This window comes from Zosterops lateralis, assembly GCF_965231275.1.
Source record: "Zosterops lateralis genome assembly, chromosome: 14".
Lineage (NCBI taxonomy): Eukaryota > Metazoa > Chordata > Aves > Passeriformes > Zosteropidae > Zosterops > Zosterops lateralis.
In genome coordinates, this window is record NC_139774.1 from 15,089,076 (window position 1) to 15,113,285 (window position 24,210).

General features: G+C 44.7%; 1 protein-coding gene across 2 annotated transcripts in view; it reads left to right on the forward strand.

The window, feature by feature from the left end:
* NSD1 (nuclear receptor binding SET domain protein 1) overlaps nt 1-24,210 on the forward strand; it is a gene marked incomplete at its 5' end in the record, with an annotated part of 60,114 nt that overhangs the window by 12,188 nt on the left and 23,716 nt on the right. Inside the window, 11 exons of one of the 2 annotated variants that reach the window (XM_083871637.1) lie at nt 3,390-3,525; nt 6,435-6,607; nt 8,521-11,101; nt 14,459-14,580; nt 14,726-15,020; nt 16,781-16,890; nt 17,946-18,015; nt 18,330-18,448; nt 21,984-22,127; nt 22,492-22,615; nt 23,434-23,634. In XM_083871637.1, coding sequence (XP_083727763.1) covers nt 3,390-3,525; nt 6,435-6,607; nt 8,521-11,101; nt 14,459-14,580; nt 14,726-15,020; nt 16,781-16,890; nt 17,946-18,015; nt 18,330-18,448; nt 21,984-22,127; nt 22,492-22,615; nt 23,434-23,634 — 4,075 coding nt within the window. Of the gene's footprint in view, nt 1-3,389; nt 3,526-6,434; nt 6,608-8,520; nt 11,102-14,458; nt 14,581-14,725; nt 15,021-16,780; nt 16,891-17,945; nt 18,016-18,329; nt 18,449-21,983; nt 22,128-22,491; nt 22,616-23,433; nt 23,635-24,210 lie in introns of those variants that run through there. The other variant, XM_083871638.1, reaches the window with a different exon arrangement.

Here is a 24,210-nt window from a genome sequence, read left to right on the forward strand (position 1 = left end):
CCAGTGACAGAGCCAGGAGTGGTTACTGGATGAGGGTTATTTTTTCCACTTTTTAATAATGTGGTTATTTTCAGGGGAGGAAGATTGGTGACAGACAGTTGAGGACTGACCAAATGTTTACCAAAATAAAAACACTTGGAAATTTAACCTTTCTTTGCTTGATATGTTTCATTATTTGCTGTAAGGTGAGAATTTCAGGAGGGTAAAGGTCCTTGGCTGTCTAATAGGAAGCCTCCTATGAAGCTGAGCACCAACGTTTGGTATTTCACTTAGTGGACTGCTGACTGATGTGTTTGGTTGGCATAGGACAAATTCAAGAGATGACTTTGCAGGTGGTTTTTGTGTCATCCTGCTGCTGAATCTTGGTTTGTGATCCTTTCCACAGTAATCATTTGGGGTCTTTGGTGGGGAGGGTTTGATTTAAAATGTCTGCAAGGTACAGTCTTGTTTTGGCCAAAAGTAGCACAGAGTGATCTGAAATGCTGCATATCATCTCGACTTTAGGCTGTAGGTTGTCCCATCTGAACAGCAAATTAATACCGAACATTTCATAACAGAGAAGACAGTTCTGACTCCCATGAGGAGAACATCAAACAATATAAAACAGTTGTTCCTCTTCAATGAAGAAGGTCCTGTCCTTTCCTTCTTCATTAGCCAAGGCTCTTACCTGCTTTAATTTCTTCAGTGTATCTCCACTGGAGTTACAACATGGCTCTTACCCAGTCTGCAGTGGTTCACAAATTTTCTTGTTATTTAAATACTTGAATATTTCCTTGCTCTGAAGGTGAACAGTGTTGTGATCAGATGTAGGGGACTGCAGGGCTACATTTCTAAATTTTCTGCCATCAGGATTTATCAGCAGTTTGATCTTGGCGAAGTAAATACTAATTTTAATAGGGGTGAAATTGGTTGTATGCTGGCATAAGAAATGTATGCTTTGGGGCTATAATTTTTCTGTCGTGCTGCAGAGTTTAAAGGAAGAGACTTAACTGTACCTGGGAAGGACAATAACTGCTGCTTTTGCTTTCTGCTGTTGGATTTTCAGTGTTACACATTTTGAAAGTTCCTAGCAGACTTTTTTTTTTTCCCCCATGTAAAAGAAAAAATCCTAAGGCATCTCTGGCAGGTTGGTGGGATTTAGGGAGAGTATAAAGGAAAATTATGCAAGACAGTGACCTGCTGCAGTGCATCCTGTCACAAGGCTCTCCCTCAGGACATGATGCTTCCTGATCTGCCCCGGTGACCCCACTGGTGGGGACTTTGTGGTGGGTGATGGTGAGTCCAACACCTGACTGCTAATGCTGGGGAAATGAGAGAGGAAACTTGGCAGGAATGAGAATAGCTGCTGACTTCTTGGAAAGAGGTTTAAGTATTGTCTGAATAGTTTCTTGAAAGCCACCTTTTTACTCGGCTGGGGTGTTGGAGGTTGACAAAGGGTTGATTTAAATGCAGACTTGCCTAAGGGCAGGGGTTGTGGGTGTGCTTCAGGTGGATCAATGTGAATGGCTCTGGCAAATCTCCAGTGATGTTTTACTGCTCCATCCAGTGACCGTGCTCAGGTTACAGTTGTCAGTAAGATGCACATCTATTGTATGTGTATGCACAGCATCGGAGATAATCAGCTGGAATATACATGTGCCCCTCAAAGCCCAGGCTGGAAATCTGTGTAAAAAAAATTTGAGGCCAAAGTCGCATTTACAAGAACTCAAGCAGGAAACAAAAAAAAAAAAAAAAAAAAAAAAAAAAAAAAAAAAAGTTTGCATCTGAAAGTGCATTTGCATTTTAAAAGCAACAGCCGAGGGAGCACCTCTGGTTCCTGTGCTCACAGATACAGCTGGAGACACAGAGGCTGCAGCAATGCACTGGCTGAGAGAGGAGCTGCAGTCCCCTGCCCGGTGCTGTTCACATTCCCTGTTCCTGAACTCTTGCTCAGCAGTAAGTTATTGCATGGCTTTTGATGAGTGAGTGAAAAGAATTTCAATAATGTAGTCCGTAACCTCATTACATGCCTTTTTTTCATGTGACAGGGTTTATTCTTTTGTGTTTTCTTTAACCACATGAAGAAGACACATAAAACTCAATGAGAAACGGAATATACCTTTTATTAGAGAGGTCTGTTGTGTTTTAGTTGTTGGGATGTTGGAGTGGGTATGGCAAGAGACGTGCCTCGAGCAGGGTGGTTAGCAGGATGGAGAAGTGAAGCAGAAAGGTGTGTGTGCTTTAATGAGGAGTTTTTAAAGCATTAAAGCTCACAGCTTTAATGAGGAGCATATTGCTTGTGCTTATTGGCAGGAAAAATACCTGGAGTCCTTCTTGGGCCTCCTAAAATGCTGAACCCACCTGGGACATGTTGGTGAGTGCTGCTAAACAGGCAGGATACCTCACAGCTGGATACAGGGACTCTTGTATCCTATAAAAACCTATTGTATCTCGTCTTGGCTCAGTTATTCACCACACCAAAGCTCCTAGATCCTCTCTTTGGCAGAGATCCTGCTGGTAAAGCACATCCAGCCAGAGAGGCTTCCTGCTTCTGCTCTCAGCTCTTGGGCAGGGACACAGAAGTGGCATTAAACAATTTTAGAGTTTGTGTATTGAAAGATTTTGGCGTTCTTGTGGCTGCTGCACAGCCCTGAGAAGCTGAGGGGGTTTGGGTGACTGTTGTCTGCAGTTGATACCTGTGAGCAGGCAAGGTCACTGTGTCTGTCTGTGTCCTAGAGGGGGGTGATGGCTGTTATGTTCCCTTTCTGCTCCGTAGTTTTGGGGCAAAGCAACAGATCTGCTCATACAAGCTAAACATTAGTATGTAAGGTTTTTTTGTGATTGTATCCGTCTTTGGTTTCAAATATTTTCTGGTGAAGATTTTCCTGAGCACATCTGAGAAGCAGGAAAGTTATTAACTTGTAGATACCAACTTTTTTTTTTCTTTTTTTTTTTTTTTTCCCAATTGATAAACACTTAATTTGCTGTTCTTATCATGTTTCAGTCAGGGAAATTTCACTGTCTCTTACTACTACTACGTTTTCCATATGTTGCAACCTTTGAAATGAACAAACTAGTGCTGGTGAAATAATGGGGTCTGGTAGTGACTCCAAATATTTACCTGTTCAAATGTGTGAAGTTTGAGTGCATTCACTTACCAGAGGTCATGTTACTTACTAAAAAAATAACAAAAACCTTCTTAAATCCTTTTATTGTTTTGTTCTTTCAGAGGAATGGGGAGAACCATTGTGTTCTTTGAAGGTGTAGGAGCCACTAAGTAAAATGAGGACTTGCTTTTTAATGTAAATGTCTCTGCTGTCCCGTGTAATCTGCACACAGGGGGGGAGGGAAATCTCTTCAAAAGCATCTGGAGCTTTAGTGATTTCTTGTGTTCTGGTTTTTCCCCAAAGATCCAAGCCAAGAAGAAACCTACTCCAGTGAAGTATAAAGTTGGGGCTCTTGTTTGGGCCAAGTTCAACAGACGCCCATGGTGGCCATGCAGAATTTGTCATGACCCAGTGCTGGACTGTCACTCAAAAATGAAAGGTACTGTATCTGCTCAGACCACAAAGTGGAGGTGTTGTGTATGGCAGGATGCTGCAGTTTTTAATTAATTTTAAAAGCATTTCTGGCCTTTGAAAGATGTGAAGAAATAGACTCTGGAGTGGAAAACAAGACCTGGATCCATAAAGGAGAGCTGAATGAGGGAGGTGGCAGGAAGAAGAAGAAGGGGTTGGGGCTGGTGAAGTGGCACAGGTAGCTGTTGGACATTTAGGCTTTTCTTCCCAGACTGGAGGAAGGACTAATAGCTGGGCTAAGCTCAGGGCAGTGCAGAAGAAGGAGCAGCCTCTCAAAAAAGCTATGCAGAGCAAAAGGAGATGGATCAGAGAAGTGCAACAGGTGAGGAAGCAGAGCTGAGAAGATTGGAGTGTGTGAGGACACAGAGAGTTGTTCTTGGAGACAAGGAGGCTGGAGAGGCTGAGGAGTGGAGTGTGGGCTAATGCTGTGTAGCTGCTAAATGCCTGAAGGTGTGATGGCAGCATGTGCATGGAAGTGAAATTTTTGGGTTTTGTTTGTCATGAGAAGGTAATGGACTGTTGATAGGGAAATTCTGGAAAAACTAAGAGATGAAGCCACATATTGAATGTTTAGGGTATAGTGTGAGGAGGGATGGTCAAATATGACAGAGCTGTGTGTGCTTGACCACAGGAAAGAGCCAGGAGGGGAGAAAGAGAGTCTTAAAAGATCAAAACAGGTGAGTGGTGGAGAGAACAGAAGGGAAGTGATGAATTGTTTGCTTTTAGTATCATACCAGATGCCACGGGGAGACTGCCACAAACAGAAAGGCTTATTTGTTCCTGGTTTCCCCTTCTGATTCTTTTTGTTCTGTGGGCAGCTGGAAGACCCTTGGACTGGTGTCCTCTGCCACTGAGAGCTCTAGACTGGTGAGATTACCACTCACTACTGTATTTGTCTCCAGGTTTTGTGGCCTTTGCCAGCCTAAACACAAGTGCTGGGTGTCAGTGGAGTCCTTTTTGAGTGGCCATCAGCTCAGAGCCACTGCTAATTCTCAAGAGACATGAAGTAGCTTTTCCTATGTAGTTCACATCATCCCCAAGCCTGGTTGCTGAAGTCTTTTTTCTTCACCTCCCCCTTCATCCTTAGGGAGGCATTTATCCTGATTCTGGAGAATACTGAATGTGCTGTCTTAAATAGTCTTTTTCCAGCTCTCAAATCCTGTTGGAGATGTTTCCAGAAACTATGCTGATATATATTCTCTCCCCACATACCTCCTAATGAAATTTTGGGCAGGATTTAGTGTATATAGCTGTCCAGTATTCGCCTCTCAGCCTGTGCATGAGGATTTATAATAAAGGAATTCTGCAGGGAGGAAAAGCTCTGTTAGCAAGTTCCAGGAAGGCCTGGTCTCCAGCCACATGATGGATTCTCCCATCATTGTTTTATCTGTGTTCAAGCCAATGGAGCTCAGGGGAAAGTTGTATTTTCCAGCTATGGCTGTATGTAATCTGCTTGTCCTCCCTTCCCAATGCCAAGGTGGCAAAGCAGGTGGATCTGAGCTCTGGCATTTTTGGGCAGGAGGAGCTGGGCTGTGTGTGCACAGTAGGAAGAAGCACAGTCCTCCTGCCTTGGCTCTCCTGTTGCCAAGGGAACAAGCCCTTCAAAACAAGGCAGGTCGCTTCAACCTCATCACTTGTGCTGAAAGCTCTTCTCTTGGGATTTGAGGAATGGTGTTTAGTTAAAGGCAGTTTACCTTTTCTCAGCAAGCTCTTGACTTGAAAGATTTTTGGAGCTGTAAGGTGTAGGCTCAATGGCTTGAGTCCCAGAACTGTGAATGTGGTGGATGAAGCCTGTGATCTTTGCACTTGGTTTGATGTTGTTCTGGTCTGTCATCCTCTCAGTGGTCTTGGTTAGAATCTCAATTTCAGCATCAGTTAAAGCCACACTGTGCTGGCACCCTGGAAAAGGCAGCGCAAACCAAGTGGGCTGGAAGTGTAATCTGTCTGTTCAGAGGGTGAAGGTGTTTCCATGAGAAGGTTAATACATTGTAGAAAACTGCTGGGGGAAGTTTATATCCCTTGTTTTCAAGTAGTGTTTGCTCTGTTCTAATGCTTGACACCTGTCCTTTTCCACCCAGTAATGATTCAGTTCTTATTTGTACCATGTATGTTCAACATTCTTGCATAGAAAGTACCTTTAAAGAATCTTTGAATGTGCCCTTATGATTGAATTTCACCTCTATCTCTGCACCTCTATATCTGAAGTTGCAACTAATGTTGTGTCATATTGCACCTAATATTTTCAGTATGTATGCATTTGTTTGCTTAAATGCTGCTGTTCATGTTTTGTGTCCTAAATAAAACTTTGTTTGGTATTAATACATTGAACAATATGGGATGTATTGTGATGGGGGAGGCTCAACCTGTGTGAGTAAATCCTGTCCAGAAGGATGTCAGTTCTGGGTGTTGCCAGCACTGTTGTTTTCCCAACAGTCAAGTGCTCTGAAATGTTTAATCATTAATCAAGGAGTAGCAGAAAAGAAATGTTCTGCCTAGTGTGTTGTGTCTCTCAAGAAAAAAATATTTAGATGTTTTTGCCTTTTTTTTTTTTTTTTTTTTTTTTTTTTTTTTTTTTTTTGGCAAACGGTCTTTGTTGTAGGAAGATGACCAATCGTAGGCATATTAATCAATTGTTTGTAAGAAAAAAAAATCCCAAACAACTTAAAACTAAAATAGCAATATAGAATATAGACAGCAGCAAAGGGGTCTCCCTTAGTTGTGAGTAGAACTCCCCAGAACTGGCATTTATGTGGGAATGTTGTTGAGCAAAATGTATTTGAAAATTACCTCTCAAATTGTTACAGTTTTCTGTGTCTCTTTTTGTGTCTTTATTCTGTTACATACAAGGGGTTAATTCTGTTAAATTTCTTGAAATAGTTTCCAATCAGAAACCATACCGAGAGTACTATGTGGATGCCTTAGGAGAACCTTCAGAGAAAACCTGGGTTGCTGGGAAAGCTATTGTCCGCTTTGAAGGGAGACATCAGTTTGAAGAGCTGCCTGTTCTCCGGAAAAGAGGAAAGCAAAAGGAAAAAGGCTACAAAAATAAGGTGAAAGAGCTGTTTTCTGTAATATGTTTTTATTTCTTTGAATCTGCACAGTACAAAATATTTCTTTATTCCTGGATTTGTACTTTGACAGCTTCTGTGAGACTGACTGCAGCAAGGCAGCCAGAGAAGGGATTCTTTGCGTCCTTAGAGCAGCATAGTTTATGAACTGCCAGGAGTTTCCAGACTCTCTTCTGTGCTGGGGTGTGGCCTGCTGCTTCTATTGCCCTGGACAGCTCTGGAAGGCAGAGGAATCTGGACTCTGTTGGTGTGGGATCTGTTCAGCGGCACAGCCCCTCTCCTGATGTGGATTGCAGCACTGCTAAAAAACTTCTGTGCTCTCTGGCAGCCTCCTTTGGCTGATCTGAATCAGAGCTGGAGTTGCATGCTTCACTAGATCACTGGCTGAGATAAAGCAGTGGGGTTTTTAGCACTGCTTCAGTAATTCTCTTTATAGAAACTTGTTAGGACTTATAATTTGACTTGGAAAATGCTTTGTCAGTGAGCCTGTGGGAATGAGTTTTGTGGCTCATCGCATCATCTCCGTTTCCAAACATAACAGCCCTGAGCAGTTGTAGCCAGTTAATGTAATGTGACACAGGGGTCTGGTCTATGTCTTCAGGAAGGTGACTGCAGAAATTAACTCGTTAGAATTGCTGAAGTGAAGAACTACAGAGGCTACTGTGTTACTGTAAGAGAGCAAATAGTTACACTAGGCAATGGTATCTGGTTTTTCTTTTTCTCTTACTCTAAAGCTTTATAACCTGTGTTAGTGCAGAAACATCAGATTGAATGTGCTTTTGCAGATGTGAGTCCCTGGGGGCAGCAGCCTTATTTGGTTTTTCTTTTCCAAGGGCATGTTCAGTATCTTCTTCAAAGACTTCTCTCCTTGTGCTCTCAGCCCTCCCAACAACTAATGATGTTTCCTAGTAACTTCTCTGGTCCTAGAAGTGCTGCATGGCTGAAATCTCATTCCATATGTAAATGGATTGCCAGCATGCCCACAGTAGAGGGAATCAAATGCTTGTTGCTCACATAAATGTCCAGGTTTGCACCCCTGGAAACGAAAGTTGATACAAAGCTGAGAGTATTTGGCTGGATTGCTGTCAGGCTTCATAAAACTTCTTGAGTCTGCTGAGATGAGACTTTGTTGGTTTGCGTTTTTCTTTAAAAATAAAGTGTCACCAATGTGAGTTGTTCTTCCTGCCTGGGAATTGGTTTTGATTTTAGGAGCAGTTGTGAAGCTTTTGGTTTGCTGTTGTGCAGCCAAAAACTACATATGCAGATAAGAAGCAAGTTTCTTGATGATTGTGAGTATTAGCAGAGGTTCCTGTTAAGTATGCAGAGAGCTTTCTGGTTTTTCTAAAGATACGGAGTTAAATTGGGAGATTTCTCAGGAATTGTGAACTTGATAGAGCACATCTTAGATGTGTGTGGATCTCATATTTGTCCCGAGGTGAGTTGATGGAGAGGGCAGATCGTGCTCTGAATTCAGGGGATGCAGGAAGAATTTACAATGAGCACAGCAAACAGGTCTGCTCAGATATTTTGAGGAAAACAATACTGCATTTGCCTTGCAAGGCTTGCTGGCTGTAGCTTTGCATTTCTGTGCCAGGGATCCATACCATATGCATTGCCCTTTACAGGCTGTTGTGTTCAGGATGTGTTGGGATGCCAAGACATCTGGTTCCTCAGAGACCTGTACTTGCCAGGGACCTTTTTACTGTTCTGGGAATGCACTGGGCTCAGCTGGAATGCAGGGTGCTTACCCAGGAGTACTTCCTGTGTCTGCCAGTCTCAGGGAATCCATGTGATTGTCTTAAAGATGCAAAATGCAGGAATGTCACTGTGTTCTCCTCACTTTTATCTCTTTGATTACCTACTGAAATTTTGTCTTTTTTTCTTCAACTTTCAAGGTTCCTCAGAGATTTAGGGCTGAATGGGAAGTCAGTGTTGGACAGGCAGAAGACATTCGTCTCGGGGGGCCAGAGGATCAGAAGTGCAGCCAGAACTCCAGCGAGCCGGACAGTGAGAAGGACGTGCAGTTGGAATACTACACCAACGGCCCGGGAGCTGAAAGGGACACACAACTGAATGGCTGCTTTAAATCCTTGGCTTTTGACTCCAGACACGTGGCCAGTGAGAAAGGAAAATTGCACATCATGCCACACTTGAAAACAACTTCTGAAAGCAGAAAAAGGACTAGAGTAAAAAAGAGTGGCGCAAGAGGGGAAACATCGAGGGAAGAAATCAAAGACAAAACACCAGAGAGCGTAGTTAGAAACGTGATTATTGGGGACCTACCAGAGAAAAATGCGTCTCACGAGCTTCGCCGGATTGCCAACAGCCTGACAGCCTCCAGTAACACCAGGGAAAACCATTTGCTTTCCTCCTTTGGAGAAAGACGTTTTGAAAAGACACCTTTAAAACCGGACTATGAGAACCGTAAAAGTGATGCTCTGAAAAACACCTTCCAAGGAGATTTGTTTTCCAGCCCGTCTTTTGAGAGAGAGAAGAGCTCCCTGGGCATTTTGTGCAGTTCCAAGTTAAAAATACACTATTCTGCATCTGATGCTGGTGTTGAGAAAAAACGAACTGAATCAGATTCATCCTCCTCCCTCTCTGATGGTGGGAACAGTGATGTAGATACCATGGACCAAAGTTCAGAAAGAGCTTCTAGTGCTCTTGAAGTTAGTGATTCTTCAGATAAAGTGGAGAAGGACTTTCCTATGACGTCAAGTGGAAACATTAAACTTTCCATGTATCTTTCTCAGAAGAGCAGCAGAAGGGCCAGGAAGAAGTCACACAGAGATCGCAAACCTCTGGGAGGTTCAGTAACCAACAGACTTGATGCTGAATTTGCAGATGGGGAGCTTGAAGTAGGTTTCTCTGATGCTGAGATGTCATCGACACCTCTCGAGTGCTCTTCTGATGTGAGAAATGACAATCTTTCCCTAGCAAACAAGCACACTACCCCCCAAAGTGTTTCCAAGGACAGCTCCTGGCCTGCTGTTACAAATCAAGCAATCTTAAAACCGAAAAGTGTGAAATTACCCCGAATCAGGAGTATAAAATGTAAACATAAAGATAAGGTTGCTGGGATGGAGCCTTCTCTTGCAGAAGAGGATAGCGGTATGAATCGTTGCTCTTCAGATACCAAAGGTTTCTCTGGCCTTCCAAGAGATTCTCTTCAGAGAAGTGGAAAAGTTGATGGTCAGAAACTGCTAAACAACATGCATGAGAAACGCACGGATTCTTCTGAAATCGAAACAGCTGTGGTGAAGCACGTCCTGTCGGAGCTGAAGGAACTGTCGTATCGGTCCATGAATGATGATGCCAGTGACTCTGGCACTCAAAAGGCCACAGTACCTTTGCTTTTCTCTTCTGCCTCTGGTCATGGTCGTTTGCCTATTGAACCAGATTACAAATTCAGCACCTTGTTAATGATGTTGAAAGATATGCATGACAGTAAGACAAAAGAGCAGCAACTGATGACTGGTCAAAATATAGTCCCATTTCGAAATACCAGCACAGGTGATAGTTCTGGAAGCAATTCTGCAAGTGGTCTCAAGTCTTTGTCTATTGTAGGTCCCCCATATAAAATAGAAAAAAATGGAGATTGTGTCCAGGAAACAGTAACTCCAAACTCCGCTATAAACAACTCTTCCTTTTCACGCAATCCTCCAACCAAGTTGACAGGGATTGGTACTGGTAAAAGGGAGCCTGCGAGTGCTGCTGTTTCTGGGACAAATGGCACAAATTGCATGTCCAAACGCAACTGTTCAAAATCTAAGCAGTCATCAAAGCTTGGAGATAAAACAGTTTCAAACAGAAAGGACTTAAAACCAGGAGGGCCAAGTAAGTTACTAAGTCGGTTACCCAGAGATTCAGGAGAACATGCATTCCGTGTGCATGGTTCGGTTACCAGTCCTCTAGGGAATGAGGCAGAAGATACTGAGAGGAAGGAGTGTATTGATTTAACAGAGCATTCAACTGATGAAGACTCTGCCTGTTTATCTGATGACAATTTAGGTCGTATTGGAAGGAGACCTGAAGCTGGTAGAAATAATGAGAGCTGCAATTCTGCTGAAAATGGGGAGAGTCCAGACTTGGATTCAGAGGCAAATAGTGAGAGCTCTCTTGGTGATGAGTCTAATGATGTAAATCACGTAGCACCCAAAAAGCGATGGCAGCGTTTTAACCAAAGCAGTGCTAGATCTAATAAGCACATCAGTAGATCTAGGGAAAAAGGAAACTTGGAGAGTGCCTTTGGCCTGAATTCTCGTGGCTTTTCACTGAAGGGAAATGAGTGCTTGGGACGTAGGCATTCCCCTCATTCAAAGGTGCTTGAGGGAGACCTGGCAGTTCAGGACTTTGAGAATCGTTTAGACTTAGTTGATAAACGTTTGAATGTATGTGGTAAGCCAAACACCAGTGTGATGGACTCAGAAACAGAGCTTGGCAACTTTGCTCCCCAGTCTGAATTCTCTGCACAAGGTAAGGGAGCTGGACTTGCGCCAGAGTATTTGTATACATTTTACACTTTTTCATTTAAAGGATAAGTTACAAAACTTGTGGCTGTCTGACGATGTGAAGATGTCTATGTCTGAGCAGAAGAAAGTGTGGGACCTTGGTATGAGTTCTCTGCAAGCACAGAGAACAAAGGAGGCAGATTATGAGCTTGTATTCAGGTTATTGGTCAGAAAATTATACACACATTACAAATCTTTAGTTCTTCCGTGGTGAAAGGTAAAATGTGAATCCTGAGGCTGGGATTTTTTTTTTTTTAATTGTGCCTTCATAATTTGTTCCTTACAGCCACAAGGTTGGTGTTAGTGGGATAGGTCAGTGCTAGAAAGTTCCAGGAAAGTGAGCCTCAATGGCTGCTCTGTTTTTTATCTTCATAGTGCTGTTTGACATACTTTGGCTTTGGTTTGTTCTGTAGGATTTCCTCAAGACAATATGTTGGGAGTTTTTTGGGTTTTAGTGTGGAATTTTATTAGCTGCTCATAGTGAATTGTGGAGCCCCACAGATCTCCTAATTAACAGTTCTGGTGTGGCTGCCTGATGGATGAAAGAACAGAAGAGAGGGAAGCTGCCAGGGGGGCTGAGCTGGAGGTGGGTCTGGAATATGGCAGACAGAAGTAAGGCAGCAGCATTGGAAGGGAAATGACCTAAGAAGGAGGAGGCTCCTGAGGAGGCTGAAAAGGCAAGAGAGCCCTGCCTCTCCCACAGAGGTGGGGACTTTTGGTTAAAGCCAAAGGAAGAAATAAAAGGGTGTGGGGAATAAATAGGACCAATAAAACCATATTCAGCATTAACCATTGTCCAGCTTCTGCAAGGAATCTGGGGAAACAAACCTTAAAAAAACCAATAAAATTAGGTTTCTCCATAGGTTTCAACAAACTAAATTGCTCTAATCTAATTGTTATATCATAAAATAATACAACTCATCATAATTTTGAGCCTGTGTGCATTCTGTCACTTATGTGTTACCTCAGTGCACATTTTGCACATTTTGATGTGTTGTATTTTGCCCTTTGTGGTTGCTGGAGGCAGCCTGCATTTCTGTTTCAGTTGTGGGAAAGGCAACTCCTGGCTTGGTGGTTGTGGGACCTGCCCAAGGCAAGTCGCAGCAGGCACAGAAAACAAGCCTGTAGGGTGTAACACAGGGGGTAAAAGTTCTGGTTTAAAGTCATGACCAACTTAATCATTCACTGACTCCTCTGCCTGGGTCTGTCTGTTTTTGAGGACTGAAGTCTCTATAGAGCAGATGAGAGGATGCACATTCTGGGCTGTGCTGTGGGTTCACACCAAGATCCAGGCAGGTTCTTATGGCTTCGCGGTGGTTTAGCAGTGATACTGTGTGAGGCAAAGATAAAAGTCTGCAGAGAGAGATGGGGAGGAGGAGGAGCTGAGAGGCAGTAAAGGTAAGAGGGTGGTGGCAGAGGAAGGCAGTGGGCTCAGGGCGAGGTGGCAGTAGGGGAGAGGAGTGTACGGGGTCCTGGTGCTGCACACAGGGATGCAGCAGGAGCAGTCAGGGCTTGGGTTTGCTGGCAAAAGTGCCAGATCAGCAACTGCAGTATAAACAAATTCCCCTGCCCTAAATCACACATGAGCTCTGTGCACACCCACCCCCTTCTGTACAGATGTGCTGTGGGGAGCCACTGTCAGGGCTGCTGTAACATCCCCAGTGCTAGTGGGACTGAGTAAACCTCTAATGCTAAGACCATTCCTTTTATGTTGGGCAAAGCCTAGAAAGTATGGAAACTTGACTGACTGCAGTGCTTTGAGAATATGTGACCCATCCTTACCCACAACAGGCAGCTTCAGTGTAAGAGATCAGAACAGATTGCAGTCACAACTGTGCCATTTCCACTAAGTTCAAACTACATAAAGTCTTTCTCATAGTTAAATGGCAGCATTTGGCATAATTTTGCCACAAACCTTGTACAGTGGTTTAGAGCAAATAAGGCAAAAGTGAAGATTGTTGAAATTGGCCTGATGTAAACCAGTATTTTAAATAATAGTTTCATCCCATCTGTGATGATTTGCCACTGTCAGTCTGCATTTGGGATTCTTGTACGATATTCCTTTCGGAAACAAAAAGCAGTTAAGCCAACCCTTCTGGCACAGTGCTGTGTACTCTGCTGCATGGCTTTGAGGCTCTAAATAGTTGCCTGGTGAGGATACTCATCCCATAACTGCTTAGGTGCTGAAATGTGTTTCACTCAGACACCTGCACAGAGTGTTAATAGAAGCTGAAAATAGCTGTGTTTGAGAAAGTTGTTTCTTTCTTCTGTTTTGGCCAAGTTTGACATTTTCATGCTTGTTTAACCACAAAGCCACAATAAAATGTAGCAGTCTTGTCCAACATCCCTGTTCAGAAGTGTTGCATTGAAATGTTTTGTTATAAAATGCTTCCGTTTTAAAGAAAAAAAAAAGCCACCTCCTACAAATGAAGTGAAGCAAAAAGAATGTTTTTGTTTGTTCCAAAACTTCCAGGAGACCGCAGGTGTTTTCATGACTAGGGGAAATCTTTGGGCAGTATTTAATGATTTTGAATGCTGGAAAAGGAGAAAAAAGTACACAGAGGTATTCTGGGAAGTGAGAAAAAGACATAAATGTGCATCACCTTGCTTTTGCAGCTTGCTGAGATGTTACAGAGTGTCAGGGTTCAGTTTTTTGGAGCTTGCCATGCGTTGGCGTGTTGTGGCACGGGTGGTTAGGGTTGTGGTGAGGAAACACCTCTTACCTTGCAATGGTACCACACTGCAGAGATGAGAAGTGTCGCAGTCACTGGCTCCCTGATCTCATTGTGGAACAAACAAAGCAATAAATGGGCTCACAGTAGCATATGGGGAATTTGTAGTATATAAAAAAATGCCAGGGAGGAGGGGAAGGGAAGGAATTAAGCTTACGTGTTCCTAGTGAAACTAGTGACTGAACTGTGTTACGGGAAAACAGTGTTTTCCTGTGCCCCTGCACTAAAACCAAAAGAGTTTGGGTAAACAGCAAAAGAGTAATGAGTTACTAATGGCCTTTGGTTTTAGTAGAAGTACTGCAGGCAAGTTAGGTGTAGCTTGTAGGGACATGTTGGGTGAAATTTCAGGAGTCTCTCAGTCTGATGTGTTTTGATTTCTTACCTGAACTGCTTGAAGTCCTTAAAAATCCCCTCTGCTAAGTTGGGATCTTGGAAAATAGGAAACTCAAAAATTCTTTAGGCTGTCTGAAAGAATTATCAGCTCTTCCCACATGGAACCTCTGGAAAAGAAGGCAGGAACAGCTATTATCCACAGATGTCTTGTGATCATCTCAGAAACACAGTCTTGAAGCTGCTTTCCTTTTTCTTAGCACATTCAGAGAGGAAGCGCCTCAGAAAGCCGAGTAAACGGCTTCTGGAATATGCAGAAGAATATGATCAATTGTTTGCACCCAAGAAAAAATCAAAGAAGGGCCAGGAGCAATTGCAAAAGGTGGGTGAAGGCCAATATGCTCTTTGTGGTTATTTCTTCAGGGCTCTGGTCTGTGTGTATTTATGTTCTTGGTGGCTGAGTGTTCTTGCTGTGTGCAGTGCCAATGCAGGATGAATGTTTTCACCAACATATTTCACCATGCCAGGTGAATTCTGTGGCGAGGTCTGACTTTGAAGGAGGCGTTCCTGCACAAGGCAGTCCTAACAGAGATGCCCAGCGGGGGTCAAGTTCTTTGGTTTCAACTCCATCTTCAACCAAAGAGTCCCCTCCCGTCCTTGAAGCAGAGTGTTCCTTCTCAGAACTAGGATCCCACTCCACTGATCCCCCTAATCAAGTTCCAGGAGGATCTTCAGATTTACCAGAGGTGGTGGTTCTGTCTTCCTCAGATGCTTCTGAAGTTTCTGCTTCTCCTGATGCAGAAGAGGGATTCCTGAAATCAGGTAGGTGGCAGGTTGTGTGATGCTGCTTTTGTAAGTGAAAGTAACACAAGTTCAGTGGAAAATGGTGCTTGGGGCAGCTTGAAAAGGTCAGTGGCTGTTGTTTTGTTTGTTCTTGCCTTCCTTCACTCACTGCCTTACTGTTTTGAGAAGGGAGAGAGGGCAGGTGCAAGGGTGTCCAGTGACCTGGTGCTGTTGGCTTTCCATAGACTGTGGTGGTCCTCCTTAACACTGGCACAGAATGCCTCTTTTGTCCAAATGAAGGAAACCACAACTCCTCTGAGTCTTTGCTGTCTGTGCTTCCAAACAGTGACATTCCTTTAACTTGACAGTCTCTTACTGCTGTAAACCCCTTTGGATGAACATTGCTCTGCTGAGGATGATGCACAAAGTCTAAGCTGCATTGCTCATGGAGTGATCTTTGCTCTCCTAGATAGCTCAGGAAGCTGTAGCACAAAATTCCCTCTGGGAAAACATTTCTCCTTAAGAGGTTCTAAGTATCTATAGAAATTTTTGAAAACTTGTGTGAGCAGCAAGCCAGGGCCTTGGCTTTCAGTAAGGCACAGTGTAGGAGTGTGGTCTGAGAGTCCTTTTCCCTTTCCAGCAGTGTCAGTCTCAGGGTCTCCTTTTAGGGTCTCCTTTTTATTCTCTGGTAGCATCTAAAGACATGTCCAGAGTTAAAGCCCTGGTGTTCTGGCTGTGCTAACTTGAAAGGAACAGTGTTCCTAAAGGGCTTGTAGTAAAAAAAAAAAAAAAATAAGCCTTAGCAGGCAGATTTATGGTCAGTGGGAGGTCAGATAGCCTGTCATGTGTGAGGGAAGAGGGATTGCCTCTGGAGATTTGTGGGTGTCACAAGGAACTGGGAAGTTAGAGGGGATTAAAGGAGGAGAAATGGAGGATGTGAACCCAAGATTGGAGATGCAGGAGAACAGAACAGCCAATAGCAGTGGGAGTAAACATCCAGTCTGGGGTTTGTGTAGCTCTTTCCCCTCATTTCCTCTCTGCTCTTGGTGAAGCACACAGAGTGGGCAGAAGCTTGTCTTGAGGGTTAGGGCTGTGATGGATGAGCTGTGCCTACAGAGGTGTCAAAGGGCACAGCTGAGACTGTCGAAGCCAGCAGATGAATGGGGTGGGATGGGTAATAGGCTGTGTCTGTGACGTGTCTGCACTCAGCATCAGCATTTCCTAGTTCTAAGTTTATACTGTTGCCAAAATTAGTGAAGGAGCCCAGGTCTAGCAACTTGCTACCTCCTGAGGGCCAGGATAAAGCTTGAGTAGGAAATAGTGTGGGTTTCACCTGGTCTTGTTGGGGTATCTTTTCTCAAATAGGTTAAACCGGGATTGTTATCTTCAGCCTGTTTATTACAGCAGCATGAGTGCTGGTGTGAGGGCTGTGGGAGTGTAGGCAGGGCTGTGTCAGTGGTAGGACTGGCTTATGCAGATCAAAATGTTTGGGAAATTATGATGTGAATTGTGCTGCCAGCATGTGCTACCTCCTGGCAGTGAGTTCAGAGCCTCTCTTCTGTGGGTGGATTTTTATATTTCCTATTGAGGTGAGCCTGAAGGTCATGGCAGACTGAGGTCTGTTTTTATTGAAGTTGTACAGAAACAGGTAATCGGCATCTCTGCTCTAGGAGCTTATGATCCTAAAGACAGGGTGAAGCAGATTGTTTTGAACTGTTGGCTGCTATTTACTTAATGGTCTTAATCTGATTGAAGACAAGAAAACCCCTGTTTATCTGATCTGAAGGGTTTCATTGCAGGAAACTTCGAAAGCAAGCGTCAAAGGAAGCCCACTAAAAAGCTCTTGGAATCCAATGACTTGGACACTGCCTTTATACCAAAGAAGGAGGAATGGACTCCCCAAAAGAAGGTACTTCCCTTCCAGCTCTTTTGAAAACAGGATAGAAAACAGGCCTAGACAGCAGATCCTGCTAAACAAGACACAGTGCAATGGGATGTGGTTTTTTATTGGCTGCGGCCCAGGAGCGAAGGTCCACCCTTCCCAAAGGTGCTGGTTGCTGTGATGAAATAATCCCCTGTCCCCCACCCCTCCTCAGTTGTAATGGAGATTGGGTGGTTTTGGCTTAAAATATAATAATTTTTTTATTCATTTATATGGAAAAGGAGTCATCTGAATGCTGGCTGGGAAGGTATGAGCAGAAATGTTCTGCACTGAGACTTCCTGTCATGTTACACTGTAGCTTGCATTTGAACCTAAGGCTTTGTCCTTTTCCATCAGATTTCCTCTGAGCAATGTTTTCTTTGTAACCTTCCCAAGTGAGCTGATGAATGCATGCAAGTGCAGAGCTTGAAACAGAATGGAGGCTTGAGGTGAATCACATGTAGGATACTGTGTTTGGTTCAGCTTTTTAAAGAAAATGCTGCTCTTCTCCACTGAATACTCAATATCCAGTGACATGGTTTGGGAAAAAGCAACTTTATTTCAGATCGTGTACCTGCACAAAACCTGTTGCTACTGTTCCTAAAGACTAATAACACTTCTTTCCTTTTTCTTTCACTGTGAGGCAGAGTCTCAGTACAGTTAACACCTTTGCAGCGATGTACAGGCCGGTGTATTTCAGTCTTAAAGTCTGTAAAAGTGTAAACTCAGAAGAGAGTGTCTTTTCCTAGCCCCTTAGAGAGTATTACAGCCTTTTAGGGAGAGCACAGGAAGCAGTGAGTGGTGCTGATGAGCACAAGACACACCAGACTCCACATTCCTCCCTGCCTAGAGACAGACTTTTACATGTGTGATTTATCACACACACAAACCAAATATTTTCTTGTAAAATCTCTAATGACTGATGAATTCATGACCTGGATGGTAGATTAGGTGTTGCAGTCATTCCAAAAGGTTTCATAGCTGAGGAGTGTGTGCCTCTGTTTTTATCCAGTGACTTGACTCTCTCTCCTGTGTGTTTGTAGGGTGCTGGCCCTTCAGAGAGTGACAGCTCTGAGCTCTACTCACCAGCCCACTTCCAGGACCTGGGAGAAGGTAAGTGAAGGCAGGCATAGCAGGGCAGACTGTTGTGACATTTGGATCAGTGCCTGTAGCACTGTGTGTGTAGGTGCTTGGTGTTCTGGGTTCAGCAGCCCAGCACAAATTGCTTAAACCAGTATGAATTGGTGGTTCTCTGATGGCTGCAGGGCAGAGTGCCTGGAGGCTGATATTGCCCCAGCCCTTAGGCACTCAAAGAATATAGGACCCAGCCTGAAGCCTTCAGAAAGGCTGCAGAACATCTTGGTTTCACCTGCAACAAGAGAATTATTTCTTCATTTTCCTTGAATGGTCTTTCTGTTGCATCCCAGCTTCTGAAAAGCTCTTGGAGAAACAGCGGAAGCGGAAGAGGCAGCGCCATACCTCTGCTGCAGTCCATCCCAAGAAGGAGAAAAATGAGGAGGGGCTGGGGGAGACCCCACACTCTGAGGTACTGTTGGGACTTCATGCTCTCATCCCTATAATGTGTTTGCTACTTCCCAGGGTACTTGGCACAGCCTAAGCCAGAGGCATCTTTTGGCCTGTCATTTGAGAATTTGTCCCACTGATGCAGCTGCATGAGCTGGGGTTAAGGTGAAGACACCTCCTTGATCTAGTAGCTATTTTATAATGATACTGAATTCAGGCTCTGTTTTCTAACTGCTGCTCAGCTAATTCTCTGTTGGAGAGGCTGTTCTGAATTCATAGAACCAGGTTTTGCCTGGCATCTTGCTTTGAATCTCAGAAAATCAAACTGCTGTAAAAGGCCTTCTCTGGGGGTGGAACTCTTGCCCTTTCACACACCAGTATGAAGCACAAGCACTAGACTGGACTTCAGCCCCTTCTGCTTGCACCTGAACACCAGGATGAGCCAAGAACCCCATTGGAGGGGCTGGGAGGGACTGTCTGTGCCTGTTCTCTAGAGCCTCTGATTGCATTCTGCCATTCAGCAGAAAGGGATAACTGGGGCAGTTCCCTCTACTACATATTATCAGGATCAGCGTATAAATATCTCTGACAAGCACATTTTGCCTTTTAGGAATGAGCCAGTTTTCAGCAAGTGTAGGGGAAGCAAGACTTCCTGAAAGAGGCAGGACGCCTCTGGGCCTCTCGCCATCGCCTGTCACTTCCAGTGGCCCAGGTTCAGCAGCAGGCAGGATAGTCAGTATGTATTTCAGGAGCCAATTATAGATAAATATTGTTATATTTGTTGTTGTAACACAGTTTACAGGAGAACACAAACCTCGTCCTGCTGCGTTTTGGAAAGGGCATTTCTGATAAAGTTAATAAATTGAGGTAATACCCTTGGTCCATGTAAGCTTTTCTGTGCTGGTCTTAGTGTTCTTTTTGAAGTGTGCTCACCTGGACTAATGTTTGAAAACAGCCTACTAGTACCTTTGCCAGTGCTGGCCAGGGGCAGTTAACATTGTCTGCTGTATCCACTAAGAGACAGCAAATTCTCTATGAAAAGAGGAGCAGTTCAGAGCAGCAAAGATCTAGGCCATGGCTCTGAATCCTGTACCCACCACTCACTGCAGAGGAAACCCAGTCTTAAATGCCTCCAGCTGTAGACATCTGTATTGAGTACCAGAAGTCAGATATGGTGTAAACCATGCAAAAAAAAAAAAAAAAAAGTCAATGCTTGGCACCTTTGTCAGCATCCCTTTCTATTGTGTCTCTTTAGCTGCTGTGGTGGGTGTTCATCCCCTGGCTTAGGTGAGTGCTTGGGTTCTAGTGAGTATTGGGATGCTGTGGAAATGCAGTTGTGCTTTCGTGTGGAATTCGACCATGCTGCCCCTCAGTGACTGCACACTGGGCAGGGAATTCCACTTTGCTAGAAAAAATACGTGGTCTGATGATACCGCACAGTGAAGCCTTGGATCCAGCTGCCTTCCAAGGAAGAGAGGGCAGAGGAAAGCTTGTCAGCCTGGGCTGAGCTAAGCAGCTTTCTCTGACCCTGCCTGTCTGTGGAGCCAGGAGTGCAAATTTACAACATCAGAGCAGTAAGAGACTGACAGAATGGGATGGAAAATGCTGTTGAAATGGTTGTCAGGGTTGTGAGCCAAGGTCAGGCTGTGCCAAAGAACAGGTCAGGCTTTGGGATTATGCCAGACACAGCAGCAGGGATAGTTCTGGAAGAAGACCTGGGATGAGCCTTCTTTCTGCAGGAGGTATGTAGTGTTGCAGTGCTTGTGCTGGGCAGAGGAAGGAGGGGAAAGAGTGACAGGTCCTTGAGTGATGGCCTTGAATGGCAATGCCCTTTCCTGTATTCACAAAGGATGGGCCTTGCCCATCCTGCCTAGGTCTGACATCCCTTCCCTGGGCAGTTCTGGGAGCAGTGTTAGAACAAAGTTGTACTCTCTAAGGTATGTTGGACTGGCAGTAGCCTGTAGTTGAGATTTTGCTTTTTTTTTTCTCTATTTTAATAAAGTCAGTTTATACCATTCATCTTTGTATTGTGTACTTGAGTATACCCTCAGTGCATCTGTGCATTGTTGCTCCACAGAAGGCGCATGACTTTCAAGTGTCCCCAAGTAAAATCATACTGCTACATTCAGGGAATAGGGAAAAAAACAACAGTTCCAGGCAAAGAAAGCATCATTATCTGAGCAGAATACTAGCTCCAGGTTTTTCCAGCTTTAAACTTTAGAAGATCTTTATGTTCTTTTTTTGCCTGGATTCAGAATGCATTCGAAAAACATTCAGTTCAGCTTACAAGCTTTAGTAGCACCACAGCTCAGACTTTCCAGTACAGAAAGTGGTGCAAAGCTCCCTCTCGTGATTGTTTGCTGGACAGCCTGCACCAAGCTGGCCTGGAGGTGTGGGAGTGATGGCTGCTGCTTCTGCCAGCAATTTGAATTCCTCACAAGGTCTCTCAGGTGTACTATTTGTGCCTGGGTGTACAATGGCTACAGCTTGGTGACCCAGGGAGGACCTGGCAGCTGTGCACTGAGATCACTCAGCTACCTGCAGTGAGCTGGCATATTTAAAAGTGGCAGAGTCCTTAAAATGTTCTGGCTCAAAGCACGTAGCTGAAGGCCTCACTTTGGTGCAGTATTAATGGTCCTTGAATTGTACCTGCTGTGGAGTGGCAGCTGGGGCTGGTGAGGCCACTGAAGTGTTCCCTAGACCTCCCAAGTGGGCTGGAAGCTGGCAGGATGGTGTTTGCTAGCCTTTAGTTGCCTGTCCTGACAAAATCCATGGCACTGGTGCTAAGTATAGCTGCAGCCATATTTTGTGGTAGAAACAAGTGTCTCTAGGATACCTGCCATTCTTCCCTCTTAAGGGTGCCTGGCCAGGTCCCATGGGCACTGTGGGAAGTCTTATGGCAGGATCCTTGACTTGGCCCCTGAGTGTGTGGTTGGGCCTTTGTTATTTGATGCCCATCCTCTCACCAGGATGCTCTTTCACCAGTGGATGTTACAAGCAGTGCTGTACACTCGTACAGGACAGTGGGAGACTCCAGTCCTCAGTCAGGATGAGCTGTAAATGTCCTGCTGTGCTGCTCGTTTTGGGGTTGGCTGATTCACACCAACACAGGCCTTGAGTACTTGTGTTTCTGTTTTACACGGATTAGGACAAGCTGAGATAAGTGTAGAGGAAAAATGTAGTTCATTTAGTGTGTGACAGGTGCTATGATGGTTGAGGATTTTCATTTGTGTTTCCAGTGCAAGTAGATACTGGGATGCTTCTGACTTTTTAGCCTACCCGATTTGTTTCTTTTCAGAACTGACTGCTTGCTCAGAGAGGGGTCTTGCACAGGAAGGTAGTTGCGTTGAGTGTGTATTTTTAATCATCCAGACTAAGAGCTCTTTCCTCTCCTTTCCTGTAAATTTTTTAGTGGAACTGTATGGGGGATGTTCTCTCCAGGGTGGGTAACACACAAATCACCTGCCAAACCCATTAAGTGCTCAGTGACTGAATTTGTAGTTTCCGAGCCAGGGTAGGTACTACTGACAGTCCTAATTCTAGTTTTCTCTTTAAAGGGGGAGACATTGGTTCATGGGACTGCTACAAGCCCCAAAGAGGGTCATGAGGAGGGGTCAGAGAATGACCATGGAGTGCCTTCGTCCAAAAAGATGCAGGGGGAGCGTGGAGGAGGAGCAGCTCTCAAGGAGAATGTGTGTCAGGTAGTGTTCTTGAAGAAATTTCTTTGAAACTATCCCACTGTAAAGTATTTTTGTGTAAGTTCTGGGACAAATGGGTGCCCCACGTAGCCTCCAAGTACTTACTGTAGAATTAACCAGCTTAAATTCACAGAGGTTAGGAAGATGTGACCAGAGTAAGATACATTTTAGCCGATGTAGGATATCAGGGAGTCCATTGTAATAACAGTGGTTATACACAAACTATCTGAATTAAATGGCAACAAGGAAAAGGTAGCAGTTTTCCCCAGGGGGTCTCTGCCAGCAGTTCCGGCCAGCCTGGGGGCGGCTGCTGTCTGAGATGCTACAGGGAAGAAAACGGCTCATTTTTTGTGTTTCTTTCCCACAGATCTGTGAGAAGCCAGGGGAGTTGTTGCTGTGTGAGGCACAGTGCTGTGGTGCTTTCCACCTGCAGTGCCTTGGGCTCTCCGAGATGCCAAAGGGCAAATTCATCTGCAACGAGTGTTCCACAGGTAGGGCAGCTTCTGTGAGTGCAGGACTCTGAGCTTACCTGGTGCTTTCTTGACTGGAGTGATGTGCCTGCTGTAGGGCTGCTGGGTAGCTCTCAGTCCTCAGATTATTGGTTTGATGTCTAATAATGACTTTCTAATTAGAATCATAGAATCACAGGGGGATTTGGGTTTGAAGGGACCTTAAAGATCATAAAATTCCACCCCCCTACCACGGGCAGGAGCACCTTCCACTAGACCAGGTTATTCCAAGCTTTGTCCAACCTGACCTTGAATGCTTCCAGATATAAGGCATCTACAGCTTCTCTGGGCAACCTGTGCTAGGGCCTCACGACCCTCACACAGAAGAATATTTTCTAAATGTTTAATCTAAACCTACTCTTTGTTGATTTGAAGTTATTAATAATGGTTTCAAATATTTACCAGCCTTACTGTTGATTCAGACTTGGTGTACAAAGAAGTGAATGTCCATGATCTGCTGGGAAAGACAAATTCTTACCTGGGACTATGGAAAGGGGGTCTGATGGGGAGGAGGAGTCTTTTTCAGGCTGGAAAGGGGGGAAATCTCAAAATAGGGTTATTGATTTTTTTATTTTCTTTTTTCCCTGGCCTGAAGTCACAGCTACAATACTATTTATTTTGATGTAGAGTTTTACTGCAGCTTCAAGCCAAACCAGTGTGGTGCAGACCTGTGCTCTGGGATGGGTGCAGGGATGGGAGCAGCAGGCTGGCAAGTTGTGCTGTGTTATTAGGCAGCCTGGTGACAGCATCAGGTCCCCATTTAGCCCTCCTGTGTGACCAGTGCATTGCTCTTTCTCCAGGGGTCCACACCTGCTTTGTGTGCAAGAGCTGCGGGGAGGACGTGAAGCGGTGCTTGCTGCCCCTCTGTGGGAAGTATTACCACGAAGCCTGCATACAGAAATACCCACCCACAGTCCTGCAGAACAAGGGCTTCCGCTGCTCCCTGCACATCTGCATGACCTGCCATGCTGCTAACCCAGCAAACATCTCTGCCTCTAAAGGTACCCGAGTCCTCCAGGGTGGTCTGGAGGGTGCAGTTACCTGGTTTTTCTTTGTTTCATATCCACGTGGTTCACCAGTTCTTTGGTTGTTGCCTTTGTGTCCTTGCCACAGCTCTGGCTGTGTTTGCTGAGGAATAGCTGCTCCCAGGGGAGTGGAAGGGGTGGTGTCAGAGTGTGTGGCTCGGCAGCACTCCCCATGGTTGGACATGGCAGCTGGAATGTTCTCAGGCCATCCAGAGGCTCAGATTCCTGCACGCCCAGCCTTGCCTCAGGCCTCAGTGGGGTTTTGAGTAAATCTCTGGAGCCGTACAGACACGCTCGTGTTTCTCCCACCTGCTCCTCACTCTGCCACTGCTGCAGATGGTGCCTTGTTTAGCAGCACGGGCTGTCAACACAGCAGCATCAAGAGCGGCACAGGGCAAACTATCATATTGTTCTACTTATCCATTTTTTTTTCTATGTAAACTCTCATCTTGTAGTAGAGACACCCTTGGGCTAAGCTTCTCAGACAAACATTTGTTTGAGCTGTTTGCAGCAATACCTTGACCTTTATCTCACAAGATCAAACTTAAAACT